This window comes from Lynx canadensis, chromosome A3, assembly GCF_007474595.2.
Source record: "Lynx canadensis isolate LIC74 chromosome A3, mLynCan4.pri.v2, whole genome shotgun sequence".
Classification (NCBI taxonomy): domain Eukaryota; kingdom Metazoa; phylum Chordata; class Mammalia; order Carnivora; family Felidae; genus Lynx; species Lynx canadensis.
Window position 1 is genome coordinate 1,925,558 of NC_044305.1, and position 15,625 is coordinate 1,941,182.

Genomic DNA, 15,625 nt, shown 5'->3' on the forward strand with positions numbered 1-15,625 from the left:
GTGGGGGCGCTGACCGGGCTGTGGCCGCCAGCTCTGGCTCTGGACGGGGACCAGCCCAGCAGTTTGTGTGGGTCTCGGGTGTGGCGATACACGAGAATGTGCACGTGTGGCTTCCCCGGGGCGGTCCCGCCAGGAGCAGGCCCCGCGTGCGGTGACGTGGGCTGAACCCACGGGAGCGTGGGGCGCGTGAGCACTCGGCTCCCCACGGAGAACCGCGGACCCTGTCTGCACCTCGCTGACCACTGAGGCATCTCCTGGAAGGTTCTTTCTGAAGACACACAGTCCATTCCCTGGGTGCTTTCCCAAGGCGACACTTCGCACGGAAAGCCTCATGTGGGCCCCCCTTCGGTTGAAACCGCCAAATCTGGGTGTTAGGGTTCAGGCAGGGGCACGACAGCCCTGTGGCGCTCACCTGGGGGCTCTTCTGACCCGGCCGGCCTTACCATCTCTCGGGTGGACGGCAGGAACCGGTTCTCCCCTCCCCTCCACCGGGGACCAACCTGGGTGCCCTTGGTGATGCCGGTAATGGGTTCTGGCCCGCTCTCAGGATGCAGGGGTGACAGACTGTGGGTCTGGGGGGCAGACCCTGAGACGGAGAAGTGACGGACCACAGAGAGGAAGGCTGCTGGACCGTGAGGCCTAAAGCACCAAGGTCTTGGCCACGCTTGTCCTCACTGTACTGGGGACCCAGGCGGCTGTATGAAGGGGACTGGAGGGCATCCGGAGCCCTGGGGGGTTGCACGGGGTCTGTCTGCCCTCCGCTCGGCTGGCGGATGAGGCCACACACCTGCTGAAAGCCACTGAACCACGGCCTGGGGGGTGTCGACAGCAGACATTTACCGTCTGGGTTCTGGAGGCCGGTAGTCCGAGGTCAAAGTATCAGCAGGGGTTAGTTCTTCCCAGGGCCGAGGGGGAGAACGCGTCCGGGCCTCGCTCCTGGACTCTGGTGCTTTGCCGGCAACCTCTGGCCCTCCTCGGCTCACAGAAACGTACTTGCTGTCCGTCTCCACCTCCAGAGAGCTCTGCCTGTGTGCACATCTGTGTCCAGACGTCCCCTTTTCCCGAGGACGCCGGTCACTGGATTGGGGCCCCCTTGAAGGACCTCACCCCAACAAAAGCCCGTTCACAGTCTCATTCCCAGCGGCCGAAGGCCAGGACCCCAACATACACTCCTCAGGGGGACGCTTTCGGCCCACACACGTGGGGAAGCAGATACCTCGCGGCAAGATCCGCGCCGGCCTCCGGGCCCGGCTGGGTGTGGGCGCCGCTCGGCTGAGCGTGGCTTTCATAAACGCTGACGTGCGCGTTAAGAGCCAGGATTAGTTTCATAAACAACGGTTTCTTTTTTGCAAACTATACCCACAGGTCCCATATTGCCGCCTCCAAGCGCCACCGCAGCCAGTCAGCTGACAGCCGCACGCGAAACTTTATCTTCAGTATTTACTGTTAGGCCAGAATATTGCTCTGATTCCTCAGGGGCGATTCAGCACTCCGGTGGGAAATATGTGACCTCATTTGCATTTTCTAATTGAATTGCTATCAGCTTTCCTGCAAGACTGCACAGAAAAAAGTTCTTCCAGATTCCAGCACTGCTGGTATTACCCATAAAAAGGCCGCCTTTGAATAGTTGCTAAGAGAGGAGAGGAAAGGAGGAGAAGTGTTGCCAAATTCGTTCGGTTCACGTAGCTGTCAGTGCTGTCCAGCCCCAAAGAGTCGCTCAGACACCGGACACGGAGGCGGGGCTTGGAGAGAGCCGGACGCGAGAGACACGGGATTCACAGAACCGGGAAATTAGGGGGTCCCTGAGGGATGTGCTCCGGAGCTTTTGCAAGAGCTTCTCGGGACTTTGCAGCCTGTAGACTGCTCCCGGAAAAGGGCGCTTTGTGTCTCTAGAACCTTCTGCCGGCCGCACCCCCACTCACCTTGTCCCCGTCTGAACTCCCCGCTGTACCCAAACCCGGGCAGGAAGCCCTCGGCACGCGCTGAAAACGTTCCACCTAGAGCTGGTTTTGGGGTGTGGGGTGGGGTAGGGGCCAGTTCACCTTTTTTCCTGAAGGGCACCCCATCAGTCCAGCATCATCTACTGGAAAGATGGTCCTTCCTCCATTATCCTAGGGAGGGCTTGGCAAACTTTCTGCCAAGGGGTCAGACGGTGACATGTTTCTTCTGCAGGCCAAGAAGTGAAATTGAGGCTATTAATATAGATACTCATACAGCCATTTAAAAATACAGAAACCATTCTTAGCCTGCAGGCCATCAAAAGGCAGGTGGCAGGTCAGCTCTGGCCGCGGGCTGTGGTGCGCTGACCTTGGCCACAGAGCGTTACTCTGCTCCGTGCGCATATGACAAGGTTTATCAAGCTGGATGCGTGAAGTGGGAGAATTCCGTTGTACAAAAGTGATACCTCCATGAGGATGAATTTTAAAGAAACACTACCTCTTTTTTTCTGTGCTATTCTGCCCCATTTGTGCATCTGATTGCTTTTGCTCCCAAACCACCCATTTGAATTACTGTAGTTTAGTGGTTCTCAAGTGGGGGCGATTAAAAAAAAATTTTTTTTAAGGTTTATTTGTTTCTGAGGCAGAGAGAGACAGAGCGTGAGCGGGGAGGGAGCAGAGAGAGAGGGAGACACAGAATCGGAAACAGGCTCCGGGCTCTGAGCCATCAGCCCAGAGCCCGACGCGGGGCTCGAACTCCCGGACCGCGAGATCGTGACCTGAGCTGTAGTTCGACCTGAACCGACTGAGCCACCCTGGCGCCCCAGGTGTTTCTTCATCTATTTACGAGCAGCCTGGCATACAGCGGCCCACCCTTTCTGCTCCTTCGGGGTTCCGGCTGGTTTGGACGGGGCGCCTGTTTGGCTCTCTGGACAAGTTTATAGGGGTGAGCTCCAACTCGTCCTTACGGCGGGTAGAACTTCCTGTGTGGCCACCACGGGTGCACGCGCCCTCGGGATAAGGATTTGAATGGAAATTGGCTTGTATTAACGAAACCGCTCACATTTTCTTCTTACTTCAGTTTTGCTCAGTTGTGCATTTCTGTCATTTCAGGAAGATTTTCAAATATGTTGCTATAAACTGTAGGTAACACACTGAAATGCTGGGTGAGATCGGTCGTGAGGCCGAGTTTTCACTTCTGACGTGGACTGTGGTTTTCTGTCTGATCAGCTGGGGGTTTCGAGTCAGCTGCTGTCTGGATTAATTCTACCATTTTCATTTCCTTACTTTCTCCTCTTGGTTTGACGGTTTCCTCCTTTCTATTTTGTTGCATTTCACTTCTTTGTCTAATTTCTTGAGATGAAGGTTCAGGCTGCTGGCTTCCTCCCTCCTTCCGCTCTCACGGGCACGTCAGGCTGGACCCCGCATCCCGTGTGGCTGTGGCTCCAGCTGCCGCTTCCCGGGCTCAGCTCAAAACGCTCTGTAACCAGCATGGGATTCCTTTCCTACCCGAGGCTCAGTCAGAAGTTCTTACTCAACTTCCACACCTGAGGGGACTTTTCCTTACTTTCCTCGTGACGGATTTCTAGCTTCACTGCTCGGATTTTCTACCTCTGGAGTGTGGGGCGACCTGGTTGGAGGTTCAGCCTCCAGCCACGTTTCACGCAGGTTTTACGTGTATTTGAAGGTCACGTGCACGCAGCCGTGGTTGGTTTCGGTTTCAGACCCGTCTCAGGGAGGTCAGGCTTGTTGAATCTGTGCGTCTAATCCTCTAGTTCCTTGCTGGCATTCTGTCTCCTTGCTCTAAATGTTCTCAGAGGGGTTCGCTAAATTTTGCCGTTAATTGAGTATTTGTTTATTTCTCCTTTCAGTGCCACTAACTTTTGCCTAGATATTTTGAAGCTGTATTATTAAGTGCACACAAATTTAGGATTCTTTTTTTAAAAGTTTATTTATTTTGAGAGAGACAATGGGGGAGGGGCAGAGAGAGAGGGAGAGAGAGAGAGAATCCCAAGCCCTCCGTGCAGAGCCCAATGCGGGGCTCGATCTCATGAACTTCGAGATGATGACCTGAGCCGAAATCAAGAGTCAGATGCTTAACCAGGCACCCCTTTTTCTAAGTTAATTTATTTATTTTGAGAGAGAGACAGAGAGAGAGAGAGAGAGCAAGAAAGAGAGTGAGCAGGGGAGGGGCAGAGAGAGAGGGAGAGAGAGAATCCCAAGCAGGCTCTGTGTTTTCAGTGCAGGGCCAGATGCAGGGCTCCATCCCACGAATCACGAGATCATGACCTGAGCCGAAACTGACTGAGCCACCCAGGCGCCCCAGATTCGGGATTCTTATGTTAACAGAGGCCCCAGTTTCCTCCTGATGAGTAACTCCAAGGCTTTTCCCCCACGTCTTTCCACTTGCAGCTTTTCTCCACCCTTACGCTTTTGAGATCTATCTTCTATGACCTGCGTGCAGCTGGGGCTTTTCTTTAACCTGTCAATTTGTTTTCCTTTAATTACAGCAGCTTATCTATTTTCATTTGTTATAACAACCAACGTATTTGCAAACCCACCATTTTACTCACAGAGAAAAATGGGGTTCCTCTACTCTTTCCTTCCATTTCTTTGATGTTTTTTGGATTGATGTTTTAGTATTCCATTTTCCCATCTATTATGTTAGAACTTAAACAACTGTAGGACTCTTTTTTAAGAAAGACTTTTTAAAATGTATTGTTATTATTATTATTATTATTTTTTGAGAGAGTGCAAATGAGCAAGGGGCAGAGAGAGAGGGAGAGACAGTGTGGAGCTAGATGTGGGGCTTGAACTCACAAACCGTGAGATCATGACCTGAGCCGAGGTCAGATATGTAACTGACTGAGCCACCCAGGCGCCCCAAGAAAGACCTTTTTTTTTTTAATTCACATTGATAATAGAGGTAAAGGACAAATTATATTTTTAAGGCATTTAAAAAAAGTGTTGCCTAAGTTTGCAGACTAGAAGAGGTGAAAATATATACACAGGAAATACCCAGGATGCTTTGCACAGAGCTGGTCATTAAGTTATCCGGCTACAGCCTAATGCTTTCATCTATAATCACGTTAGAATCCCACGAAAATCCCAAGGGAAAGTAACTATCTGTCACTACGATAGGTATCTTTTTCTCAATTTGATACAAGGTAAGACTGACTCTACGTAGACTTTAGGTAACTCAAGTTAAGATATACTTTATGACCCGAAATACTGTCTACCTTGGTCAGTGCCCCATGTGCCCACCACTGTGACCTTGCAGTGGTTTTCCCGGATCTTCTACAGGGGTCTTTGTCTCATCCGAGTGTTGTATTAGTTTGATTTCCATCATCTTCCAGGACAGAGGGAGCATCCCAGACCCTCCAAGTCCGTGCACCCTGTCTGCAGGCTACCTGTCCTGCATCTTTCACCCCCACAGTGTCACGCCCTCACTGCTCACAGCTATTTCCGCCTACTTAACCTCATGGCTTTTCATTCTGGGATTCTATCTCGAAGCGTCCTGTTTCTGCCTGTGTCGGAGTCTGTCGTGGCGCTGCCTGAAAGGCAGTTTTCCTGGGTCACAGAATTGTCTCTGTTACCACCCGCCACCTTCCAGGCCCTACCGTCCCTGCGAGAAGCCAGCTTCTGTGTCCCCACTCCACCTTCCATGGAGCTCGGTCTTCTGTCTGCTTTCGGATCTATGTGGCTCCGGTTTTCAGACATTTTACCATAAAATACCGGTTGGGACTGAAGGTGTGTGTCCCCCGAATTCATACGCTGAATCCCGACCCTCAGGTGTGATGGCGTCAGTAGGTGGGGCTCCCGGGGGGCTGTGATTAGGACCAGAGGAGGAGGTCATGAGGGCTGAGCCCCCTTGATGGGATTAGTGCCCACTGGTGACTTTCTAAAGGTCATGAGCAAGGGTGTTTCCTCTATCCGCTCGCTGCCAGCTGAGGATACAAGATGTCCGGAGGAGCAGTCCAAGAGAGGGCCCTCCTGGGAACCTGAGCACGCAGCCACTCTGATCGCAGACCTCCAGCCTCCAGGACTGTGAGGAATACACCTCCGTTGTTTATGAGCTCCCCCGTCTACGATCTTTCTTTACAGAGGCTTGAATGGACCGGGACCGTGCTAACCGGCAATTTTCTTTGTGTTACCCCGCTTAGAGGTCACGGGGCTTCGAGTCGACGTGTGGATGTCTGCTGTCAGTTTTTGGAATATCTTCTGCCATTGTGTTTTCAAATATTACTCCCGTTCCATTTTATCCCCCCTCGTATTCCGAGCGTGCACATGTCAGAACTCCGTGCTACCTCTCCCATGCCCGTTACTCTCTGTTTACTCTCTTCCTTCTGATATTTTCTGCTTCACTAAACCTCTCTTCAACTGTGTCTAATCTGCAGGAAGATGGACTCTTTGAGCTCTTTCTTTCGTTTGTTACATTTTTCAGTCACAAACGGCTCAGTTCTTTTTTATTCTTCTAATCCTCTGTCAAAAGCTTGTCTTCAATGTGCTTGGACACAGTGAGTGCAGTTATTATCATATCTGTCTGATAACTCCGTTACCTGGAGCCACTCTGTCACCTGGAGCCATTAAGGGTCATTACTGTCTTCTGTATCTGACTTTTGTGTACCTTGTCCCGTCCCCACGGGTGCCCAGTGACTTTTAGCCGAGTGCTAGACATTGTGTGTAAGAGAAGACGGGGATAATTTGAGGCTTACTGAGATACTTTTCACCAGAGAAGATTTACATTTGCTTCTTGCGGGTGGTGAGGGACATCAGCCACACGGCACGACCTTAATCCATGTATAGAGGGTGACCTTATTCAAAGGTTGGTATTGGTCTCTGTAGGGACTTACCAACTAAGTGACTCAGTGTCTCACACAGACCCTCCTCCCTGCCCCTGGGCACCCCCCTGAGGAGGGTCCAGTGGTTGTGACGGGCACAGGACCACAGGACTCTGGGGGATGGGGCCATGCTGATGACAGCAATGAGCCCTGTCCTTGTGGCAGGGGCTCTCCAGAGTCTGCAATCTGCATGAACTCACATTATCTCACATAATACTCATGACAACCCTACTGTTATCCCATTTTCCAGAGTAGGAAACCTCCCAGAGGTCATGTGACTCATCCCAAAGCATCAGCCAGTAAGAGGAGCCTTGATTTAAACCTGAACCCAGGGCAGCCAGGCTCCTTTTGATGCTGAGCTCAGCCGTGCCTAGGAAGCCAGTTTGCACTCCTTTCTGGAACATAATTCTCCCATGCAGCAAAGGGGCTGTGGTTGCACGGCTCGGCGTCCCTATCTGTAAAGTGGGGACAGTGACAGCACCTGCTTCCAGATGTTTTGAGGGTCAGAGGATGGCCACCTCTTAGGGCAGGGCCTGGGTAGGGTCCCAAAAAGTCAGGACAAGGTACCCTTGGTTTGAATGTGAGAGGAAGTGGGGCGCCATCAGGTGACGGGGAATAAATACAGAAGGGCTGGGTTGGGTGAGCTGCAGGGACTCTGCCTGCCACGTTTCACACACTCAGGGGTGCTGTCCCTACAGCACTTTGCAGCTAGACTCCCTAGGATGGTCTGAGCCTGGGACACGGATTCCCCGTCCCCCCTCTGGGCGCTTGTTGGGTGGGCCTGACGTGGGGCCGGAGGGGCTCTAGTGGCGGGGACTAATTGCAATCACCTTCCGAGAGGAATCGGGATTAATTGCATCAGAAATCGCTTCATTAACATGCCGAACAAAAGGTGTCATTATGTTTTCAATTAGCGCCTTTCATCTGAGGCCTTCCACAGGCTTTGAGGAACTCTACCCTCTGCTCACAGGCTCAGGGTTTCTGCACTGCGATCAGGGACGTGAACCTTGACCCTGCCAGCCCCTCGCCTAGAGGGAAGGGCCGCCCCAGGGCCCGCCTTGCTCACTCCTTTCTCATCGGCACTTCGTCATCATCATCGGGAAAGAATGGAAAACCACGTCCGTCTGTCTTGGGGTCTGTAGCATCCACGTGGTGAGGCTCGCGAGTCTCTAGGGCGCCAGTGTTAGAAACACGTTTCCAAGCCTGGTTCAGTATACCCACAAGGGCACCTGACCTCCTTCCCAGGCGGATCAGCCCATCACCGAGGACAGAGAGCTATCTGCCCCGTCACCACTTTCTCTCTCTAAGTTTATTTATTTTGAGAGAGACCGAGAAAGAGGGCGAGCAGGGGAGGGGCAGAGAGAGAGAGGGAGACACAGAATCCGAAACAGGCTCCAGGCTCCGAGCCGTCAGCACAGAGCCCGACGCGGGGCTCGAACCCACGGACCGCGAGATCACGACCTGAGCCGGAAATGAGTCAGACTCTTAACCGACAGACCACCCAGGCGCCCTGCCACTTTCTCTTTCGAAACGTAAACCACCTCCAGTTTGTTTAAAAGACAGGATAAACAACACACAGGTCCCTGTTTTCCCAAAGTGGGTTCCTGGCACACCCATCTTGCAAGGTGTTCCAGGAAGAGGGTTCCCTGATCAGCCGGCCTGGGAAGCTCGCAGACGGCCTGCCCCTGGGGCCCTGGGTAACTCTGCAGAAAGGCATCTCACCAACTTGGTGTAACCCTCTGCTTCCCAGGGCCTTTTCCTGAGGGACTGCCTGGGAACGCAGTTGAAGGTATGTTCTTTTCTGCTAACCCGCTGCATACAGTGATTGCATCAGGATAATTCGGGGGCCCTGTGAGCTGTGAGGGTCTCGGTCCACGTTCTCCCTCTGCTGGCTGATGCCGGGTGTCACGGGCCTGTCCTGGGGGCCAAGCAAGCTGGAACTTCCCGCTGACCCAGCAGCCCCAGGCCTGAGGCCAACGCCGCAGGCAGGAGAATTTGGGGCGCCCGGCGAGGCACGGAAATGCGGGGCCTCGGTTTTTAAGGCTGTCAGGAGGGCGAGAGCCACGTATCAAACCAGGCCTGTGCGCCTGCCCGCGAGGCCAGCGCCCCTCGGGAAGGCGGCCGTCCGATGGTCCTCTTGGGCAGACACAGCCGGCCGCGTGTCCCATGCTCAGGGGACTCTGCAAATGCTGTGCACAGTGACCTCAAGGAGAGGAGGGAGGCCACTCGCCAAGCCCCGCGTGGGGCCACATCTTACCTTGTGTGCCGGGCGCGCAGACGAGGGCTGGGCCACCAACAGCCGCACCACGGCGTCCCATCGCTTGGCCGTCTGGCCGTCCCGCGCGGTCACGGTGAAGGCCACCTGCTCGGAGGGGATCCGCAGCTCCCGGGTGGCAAAGACGGTCCCGTCCGCCCTCACTTTGAAGTCCACGCTGTTGGTCTCATACTGGGTCCCCTTGGTCCCCAGACAGCTGCTGAACGAGACTGCAAGCGGAAAGGAAGACAGGGTCAGGACCAGCCCGGTGCGCAGGGGGGCGTCACGGGCGCTCACGTGGCTGCACCTCAGCAGCGGGTCTCCTGATGCGCAACACGGGGGAAAACAATGATTTAGCCGACTTCTTGACCTTCAGGGGACGTGCTTTCTCTCTACCCCCAGGGAAGGGGCGGCCGGCCTCAGACACACCACCTCCCCCGTCACCGCGTCTCAGTCCACCCCGAGTCCGGCCGTTAGAGGCGCCACGGGGATGCTCTGCCCGCAAACGCTCCCTCGTCCGACCCCGCTCACTGCCTGCAAACCTCGTGCCCCCAGCGCCCGCCGGAGCCCCGACGCGTCCGTTTCCTCAGCCCGAGGACTCTGGGTTTGGGGAAGGAGTGGGCCAAAGCGGTGCTCTGAGTGAGGCCACGATCTGCTGTGGTCTCTGGTGCGTGTCTTTTCTCAGGGACCGCACCCGACCCCCGCGCGTTCTGTCGGGATGGCTGGGCCGGGTCTGGGGCCGGCGGTGGCCTTCGGGTGACCCGGACGCCTGGAGCCTGAAGCAGCCGGCACGCTGACGCTGTGGCCTGTGCACGGCTTTGCTTCCCGACCGCGAGTCAGGCACCGAGATGCCCGCCCCTCCTAGTGACTCCGTCGCCGGTCATCGTAGCTCCGCGCGGGAAAAGGCACCTCGGGAGCCGTGCGTTCGCTGGGACCACATCGGCGCGGTTTTTTTTTTTTTTTTTTTTTTTTTTTTTACACGGCTGCTTCTGCCACCGCCACCGCCACCACGGTAGGTAAATTATGAGGCGCCAGCAGCCAGTGCCGCATTCTGCTGATAGAAACGATGGATAAAGTTACGTAGTATTTATAAAAATGTGGGTCTCTCAGCAGTTACGGCGGGAGAAGTGCGTTTTTAAGCAATTTCACTGTCACCGCTTACGTGATTTAATTACTATTTATTCCGGAAACTAAAAAACGCATCTCACGGTTACAGTGGATAACGCGTTTCTCCCCTGCGTTCACCTCGTATTGTCGCTTTGCCTTGAAAGCATAAATAACGCACTCGCTCCGTCATCTCACGTGCTTCACCTGAGACGTCCCCCCAGTCACCACACCTCCCACTTGTGGGGTGCGTATAAAATGTTTCAAACGGGACGAAGCCAGGCGTTTGCACCCGGTCTGGCCCGAGGGCGGAGGGTGTGGTTGGGCTCCGGGGGGGGGGGGCACAGAAGGCGAGGGCGCCGGGGGCTTGGGTGGCTCGTGGCTCCCCAGAAACATGTCCCCCAATGGGGGGATAACGGAATTTCATTCCAAATGACAAGAAAATTCCAGACTGCTCTTACGGTACCATTCGCAAGCAAATTAAAATCAGCCGCAAACTCAGCTGGATCAATCATTCCTGACACCCAATTGTCACTGACAAGGGTACAAATGACAGCCCTGGGAATGTTGGGAGATTAGCACAAAATACATAAATAAGCCCCTTTGTTCTCTGAAAGCACATTTGTAGCAACGCTAACGGAACTGGACAGCGACGGAGGGTCGGCATTTCTTCAAGACCGAAGGGCGATGCTGTGGCATCCAAACACCGTCAGAGAGTGTGGGTGAACTCAAGGGAGAGTTGGCGTGGCCCCAACGGGAAACGCAGAGTGCTGTCCCCAGGGGCCCTTCGGACGGCGCGTGTCCCCAGGGGACGGGGGACCCTCCGGGACACCACAGGTGGCGCCACGCAAGGCCCTGTGACGTGCAGCTTGCCAGCAAGCAAGCCCGTGGGGTAAACGGAGGGCTGCCCCACACGGGCGGCCACGCGACGCTCGTGGGTGTCAGAAGCGGACGTGTTTCCGGTCTGTCTGACAGGGCCCCGGCCTGTCCCCACAGAGAGCAGTGCTGTGGGTCCCGGGGAGGCCGTGCCTTTCCCTGGGCACCCTTTTGGGCACACGGAGAAGCCTGGCTACAGCCATTCGTCACCTGGCCTGCCCTCTGGGAGGGGTCGCCCCCACGACCACGGTGCTTACGGGGGAAGGGGCACAGCCTGGAACCCCCGGACACCGGCACGCAGGGCCGGGAGCCGCAGGGGGTTCGGTCTCCGGACGTCAGGGCTCTGGAGAGGCAGCTCCGCGTGGCCCGGAGCATCTCTCCTGTCGGCCCTCGGGTCAGGGTGCTGCCTGGCGCCTCGTGCCTGCGAGCTCCTGCGCAGGCCAGGCCGGCATGGGGGTCTGAGAATGGCCTCCGCCCTGGCTGGGTTTCCAGGCTGGCTCGGGACAGACACCCAAGCTGCAGGTTTCTGGCGGGGTCCTCCCACACCCGCCCACCCCGAAGGCGCCGGACCCCAGGGCCGGGCCAGCCCTCGCCCCCTGCCCCTTGCAGTGCACCACCCCGTTCTGCCTGGGAGAAGCCTTGTGCGTCTTGCCCGTGTCCACCTGGACGGCCACTGTGGCATGTGAGGGCAGGGCCGCTGTCCTGGCTTCCCACTGTGTCTCTGGGGCTGAGGACAGTGCGGGCACAGAGTCGCTATGACAGGAGGCGAGGCCTCCCCACAACGCTCCCCCCCCCGCCCCGGGCAGCGAGGGGAACGGCCAGGGTCAGTCCAGAAAAAATTTAAAGTCCCAGGAGATTCTGTCAGAAACGTTTCCCTCGATGTTGATACAACCAACAAACGCAGAGAAACTCCTGCTCGGAGTAGATTCGGGTTGCGCGTCCATCCTGCTTCAGGCCGGGGCTTTCTGGGAAGGGCCCCCTCAGCTGGACGCCGGGTGGTCTGCTGGGCACGGCCGCTCCCGCTCCAGAGTAAGGCACAGCTGGCAGGCGGCATCGTCCCCATTCTGCAGATGGGGACACTGAGGCCCGGAGACGCTTCGCACCTTCTCGAAGCGGCAGGAGGGGGAGATGGGCTCTGCGGGCTCCCGGACGCCGCCCGAGGGAGACCCTCCTAGTCCGGCTCTGTGTGCATCTCGAGCACCGACTGTGCTGCTGGGGTGGTACCTGCACCTGGTCGCTGGGGCTGCGGCCCCCCAGGCCCCCGGGAGGCCTGAGATCTGCAGGTGGGAAGGGGGTCTACAGCACTAGCCCCTCTGGGACGGGCGGCCCAGCACTACCTGCGAGGGGAAAGTCGCCCCTGGGGAAAGGGCGCATCCCCCCCTCCCCGGAGTCCCGGGACCCCTGGAGGAGGCCTGCTCTGGAGCTGCGTCCTCCTGTCCTGGGCGGCGACGCAGGATCGTCCTCCTCCAGCCCCGACCTGCTGCACGCGTCTCTCTAGGGCTTGCTAATTACTTCCATTAGTTTTAAACAAACCTGACAAGAGACAGGAGTCCTGAGAGACATGAAAACCAATAATCTAAGTACAGACAGCCACGGCCCCACGGCCGGCTCCCCTGGTGGCAGCCTGGCACGCACAGCCAGCGTGGCAGGGGAGGCCGGGGAGTGGGCCCTGGGGGCAGGACTCGGGCGGGCTGCCTGCCCCAGGATCTTCCCCGGTGAGCGCCTGGCCAACCCTGTGCCACCAGAGATCACCAGTGCCACGTGTGATGCGGGGAGGCTGTGTGCCACGGCCACCTCCACGCCCGTCCGGGCCCCTCTGGGGTAAGAGCCTGAACCCAGGTCTGCGCTCGACAAGCAGCGGCCTCTCTGAGCATCTGGCTCTGTCCCCGCTGTGGCCGGGATGCGCCTCACCAGGCACAGGACAGACTGGTAAACGTCTGCTTGTCTTACGCGGTGGCCCAGGGGAGCAAAGGCTCTCAGCCAAGGACACGCAGGGTCGCCCATCCCATAAACATCCATGGCCTCCTGGTGCGTGGCCCTGGGGCTACCCGGGCACGACAGAGCGGAGGCTCGTGCGCGGGTGGCCGGAAAATGACAGCTTGGCTGGTTGAGGCACACAGGCTGCTGTGCGGGCCAGTAAGGGGGCCCCAGACCGGGCTGGGGGTCCCCAGGGTGCCGATGGGAGCCCAGCAGGATGGGTGGGGTCAGCCAGCACTTGGGATTCTGACCCCGTGGATCTGCGTCCACGCCCGGGGCCCCGCTGCCCCTCCCCAGCCGGAGGTGTGGACCCAGCAGCTCTTGGCGTCTGTCTGTGGAGGCAGGCGGGGCCTGGACAGGACGCATCTGATCTTCAAGCCCATGTTCTGTCCCGGGAAGAGGCCCAGGGAAGAGCGTGAGCTGCTGCGTTCACCGCCCGCCAGCGTCCCCCCCTGCTCCTGACGTGTCAACACTTAGCCGGTGGCAGCTGCGTCTGACCCCTGGCTGGACACTGGGGGCGGGCTCAGCACCAGAAAACGCACCGAGTGTCCTGAGGGATTTCATTGCTGTGGCCGCCTCCCTGCTCCCCTCCCCTCGCCAGGAGGTTGGCAACCCAGAGCGGAGTCTGATCGGCATTCCGGGCTCGCGGTCCCCCCGCTGCGACGCTGCCGGTCCACACAAAGGGCAGGGATGCACCTGCCCGGCCATCTGTCACGGACGCAGGTTCCCGTGCGCCGTGTGTCAGTATCTGCCGTCCTGGTCCCCCTCGGAGGGCCTGTTTGAGGGGTTGGTGGAGATTCCGTGGCCCCCCTGCCTGCCCTACCCTCCCAGGACCCGCGTGGAGTCTATGGGGAGGCGCTGCCCCACGCTAAAGGTGGCTCTGCGCACGCGGAGCTCACGAGAGTAACCCCACTCACTCATTCTAGTACCAGAAACAACTCACTTACAGATACGACAGGCACCAAAGCCAAACACAGTCGCTGCCAGGTAGAGGTTAGGGTGTGGGGTGGGTCAGAAACGAACCGAGTCATTACATCAGAAAGTTAACACTCCCAAGGGAAGCATGCCGGTGGCGAAGGAGAGCCTGACCCAGACTTGGTGGGGCAGGGAATGCTTCCCCTACGATTTGAGGGATGAGACAGCTCCTGTGAGGCTTGGGCAGGCCACACCGGCAATATGTGCAAAGGTCCTGTGGCAGAGGCAGCGCGGGGTCTCGAGGACCCCAGAACTAGCATGACTGTAGCAGGGGCTGTTGCAGGGTGACCGGAATGAAAACAAGCGGGCAGAGCCCAGCACAGGCCGAGGGAGGTGCTTGCAAAGGATGCCCAAAGCCTCTCAGAGTCAGCTGAACTAGGACACCACTCCCCCTCCATAATCCACGCAGGATCAGTAGAGCTCTGCCCCAGGAAGGAAGGGCCGCCTGCCACTCAGCAGCCTCTGGAGCTGAAGAAGTGTCCTGAGTGGACGAGACACCCCTTTTGGGGGCCAATGTGAAGAGAGGGTCACAGTGTTTTCTGGCCATAAAAACGGCCCAGTGAACTGAGCTAGGCGTCTGCCACTGTGACTTCAGAAGCATGTCCTCAAAATTTAGCCACAGAGTGGATCACAGGACCCCGAGCAGAAGGCCCCAGCACCCACTGCAGACACGTCTGCTTGGGACAAGAATGCCAAGAGCCAGGAACAGAAGGAGCGAAGGAAGAGGGAAAGAGCAAGGACTGTGGGCGAGGGTCCCTCCAGAGGGGACACACGAACCAGGGACACCGCGCAGGGAGGTGCCACAGGGGTGGGAAATGAGGTCGTCCCCACGGGACCTTAGGACCCACCCCACCCTGGTCCTGGGGCCCCCGAGGGGGCCTCTCATGGGTCATCCAACCAGCTTAAATAGCCTGCTGACTACGAGGCCACCTGGGGACCGTGACCACTGGCCTTGCCCGCAGAGGGCTGCCCGCAGAGCCAGAAGGCAGACTGGTGGCGCCCGGGGCTGGGGGAGGAGGGCGGGAGTGGCCGCTAACGGGTGCAGGGTCTCTTTCGGGGCGGTAAAAAGTGTTGGAACTACGTAGAGGTGACGGCCACTCATCGAGACCATCCTGAGCGTCACTGTTCACTGTGAAATGGTGAGATGTATGGTCTATGAGTTCTGTGTCAATGAAAACCAGCTCCTGGGGCTCCCTGAGTCCCCAGGTCCTGGTGCGGGACTGCCATAGAGAAAGACCTCCCTAGAAGGTCCCGTCCTTCTCCCACAGAGGCCTGAGGACCAGCCCGAGGCATGTGGCCCTCGCCCACAGCCCTCCCCCTTCCTGGCCCCAGCTCTCACCGTCTCGGCCCCAGGCACAGACCAGGGTGCTCACGGGGGTGCCGGGGGCAGGAGTGCTGACCTCGTGGAGAACGGTGCACGGTGTCACAACTGCACACAAAGTGCAGACACCCGGGTCCCAAGTGAGGGGCAGGGAGGGCACTCGGGGGTGCAGGGACGCTTCCCGAAGGAGGCCACGTCTGAGCTCGAACTCCAGAAGCTCACTGGCATCGCTGCCTAAACAGACAGGAGTGAGCCGCGTCTGTCCGCGCGTGGGATGTCTGCATGACGCTGGGAGAGCTCAGGGCTCCAGGTGTTTCTAGAATTTCCTGGGAGTGTCACC

At 57.6% G+C, this 15,625-nt stretch overlaps 1 protein-coding gene across 1 annotated transcript in view; it reads right to left on the reverse strand.

Annotated features, from left to right (window-relative positions):
* CDH4 (cadherin 4) overlaps nt 1-15,625 on the reverse strand; it is a 540,404-nt gene that overhangs the window by 147,286 nt on the left and 377,493 nt on the right. Inside the window, exon 3 of the mRNA XM_032592549.1 lies at nt 9,036-9,262. Within this exon, the coding sequence (XP_032448440.1) occupies nt 9,036-9,262 (227 nt within the window). The remainder of the gene's footprint in view (nt 1-9,035; nt 9,263-15,625) is intronic.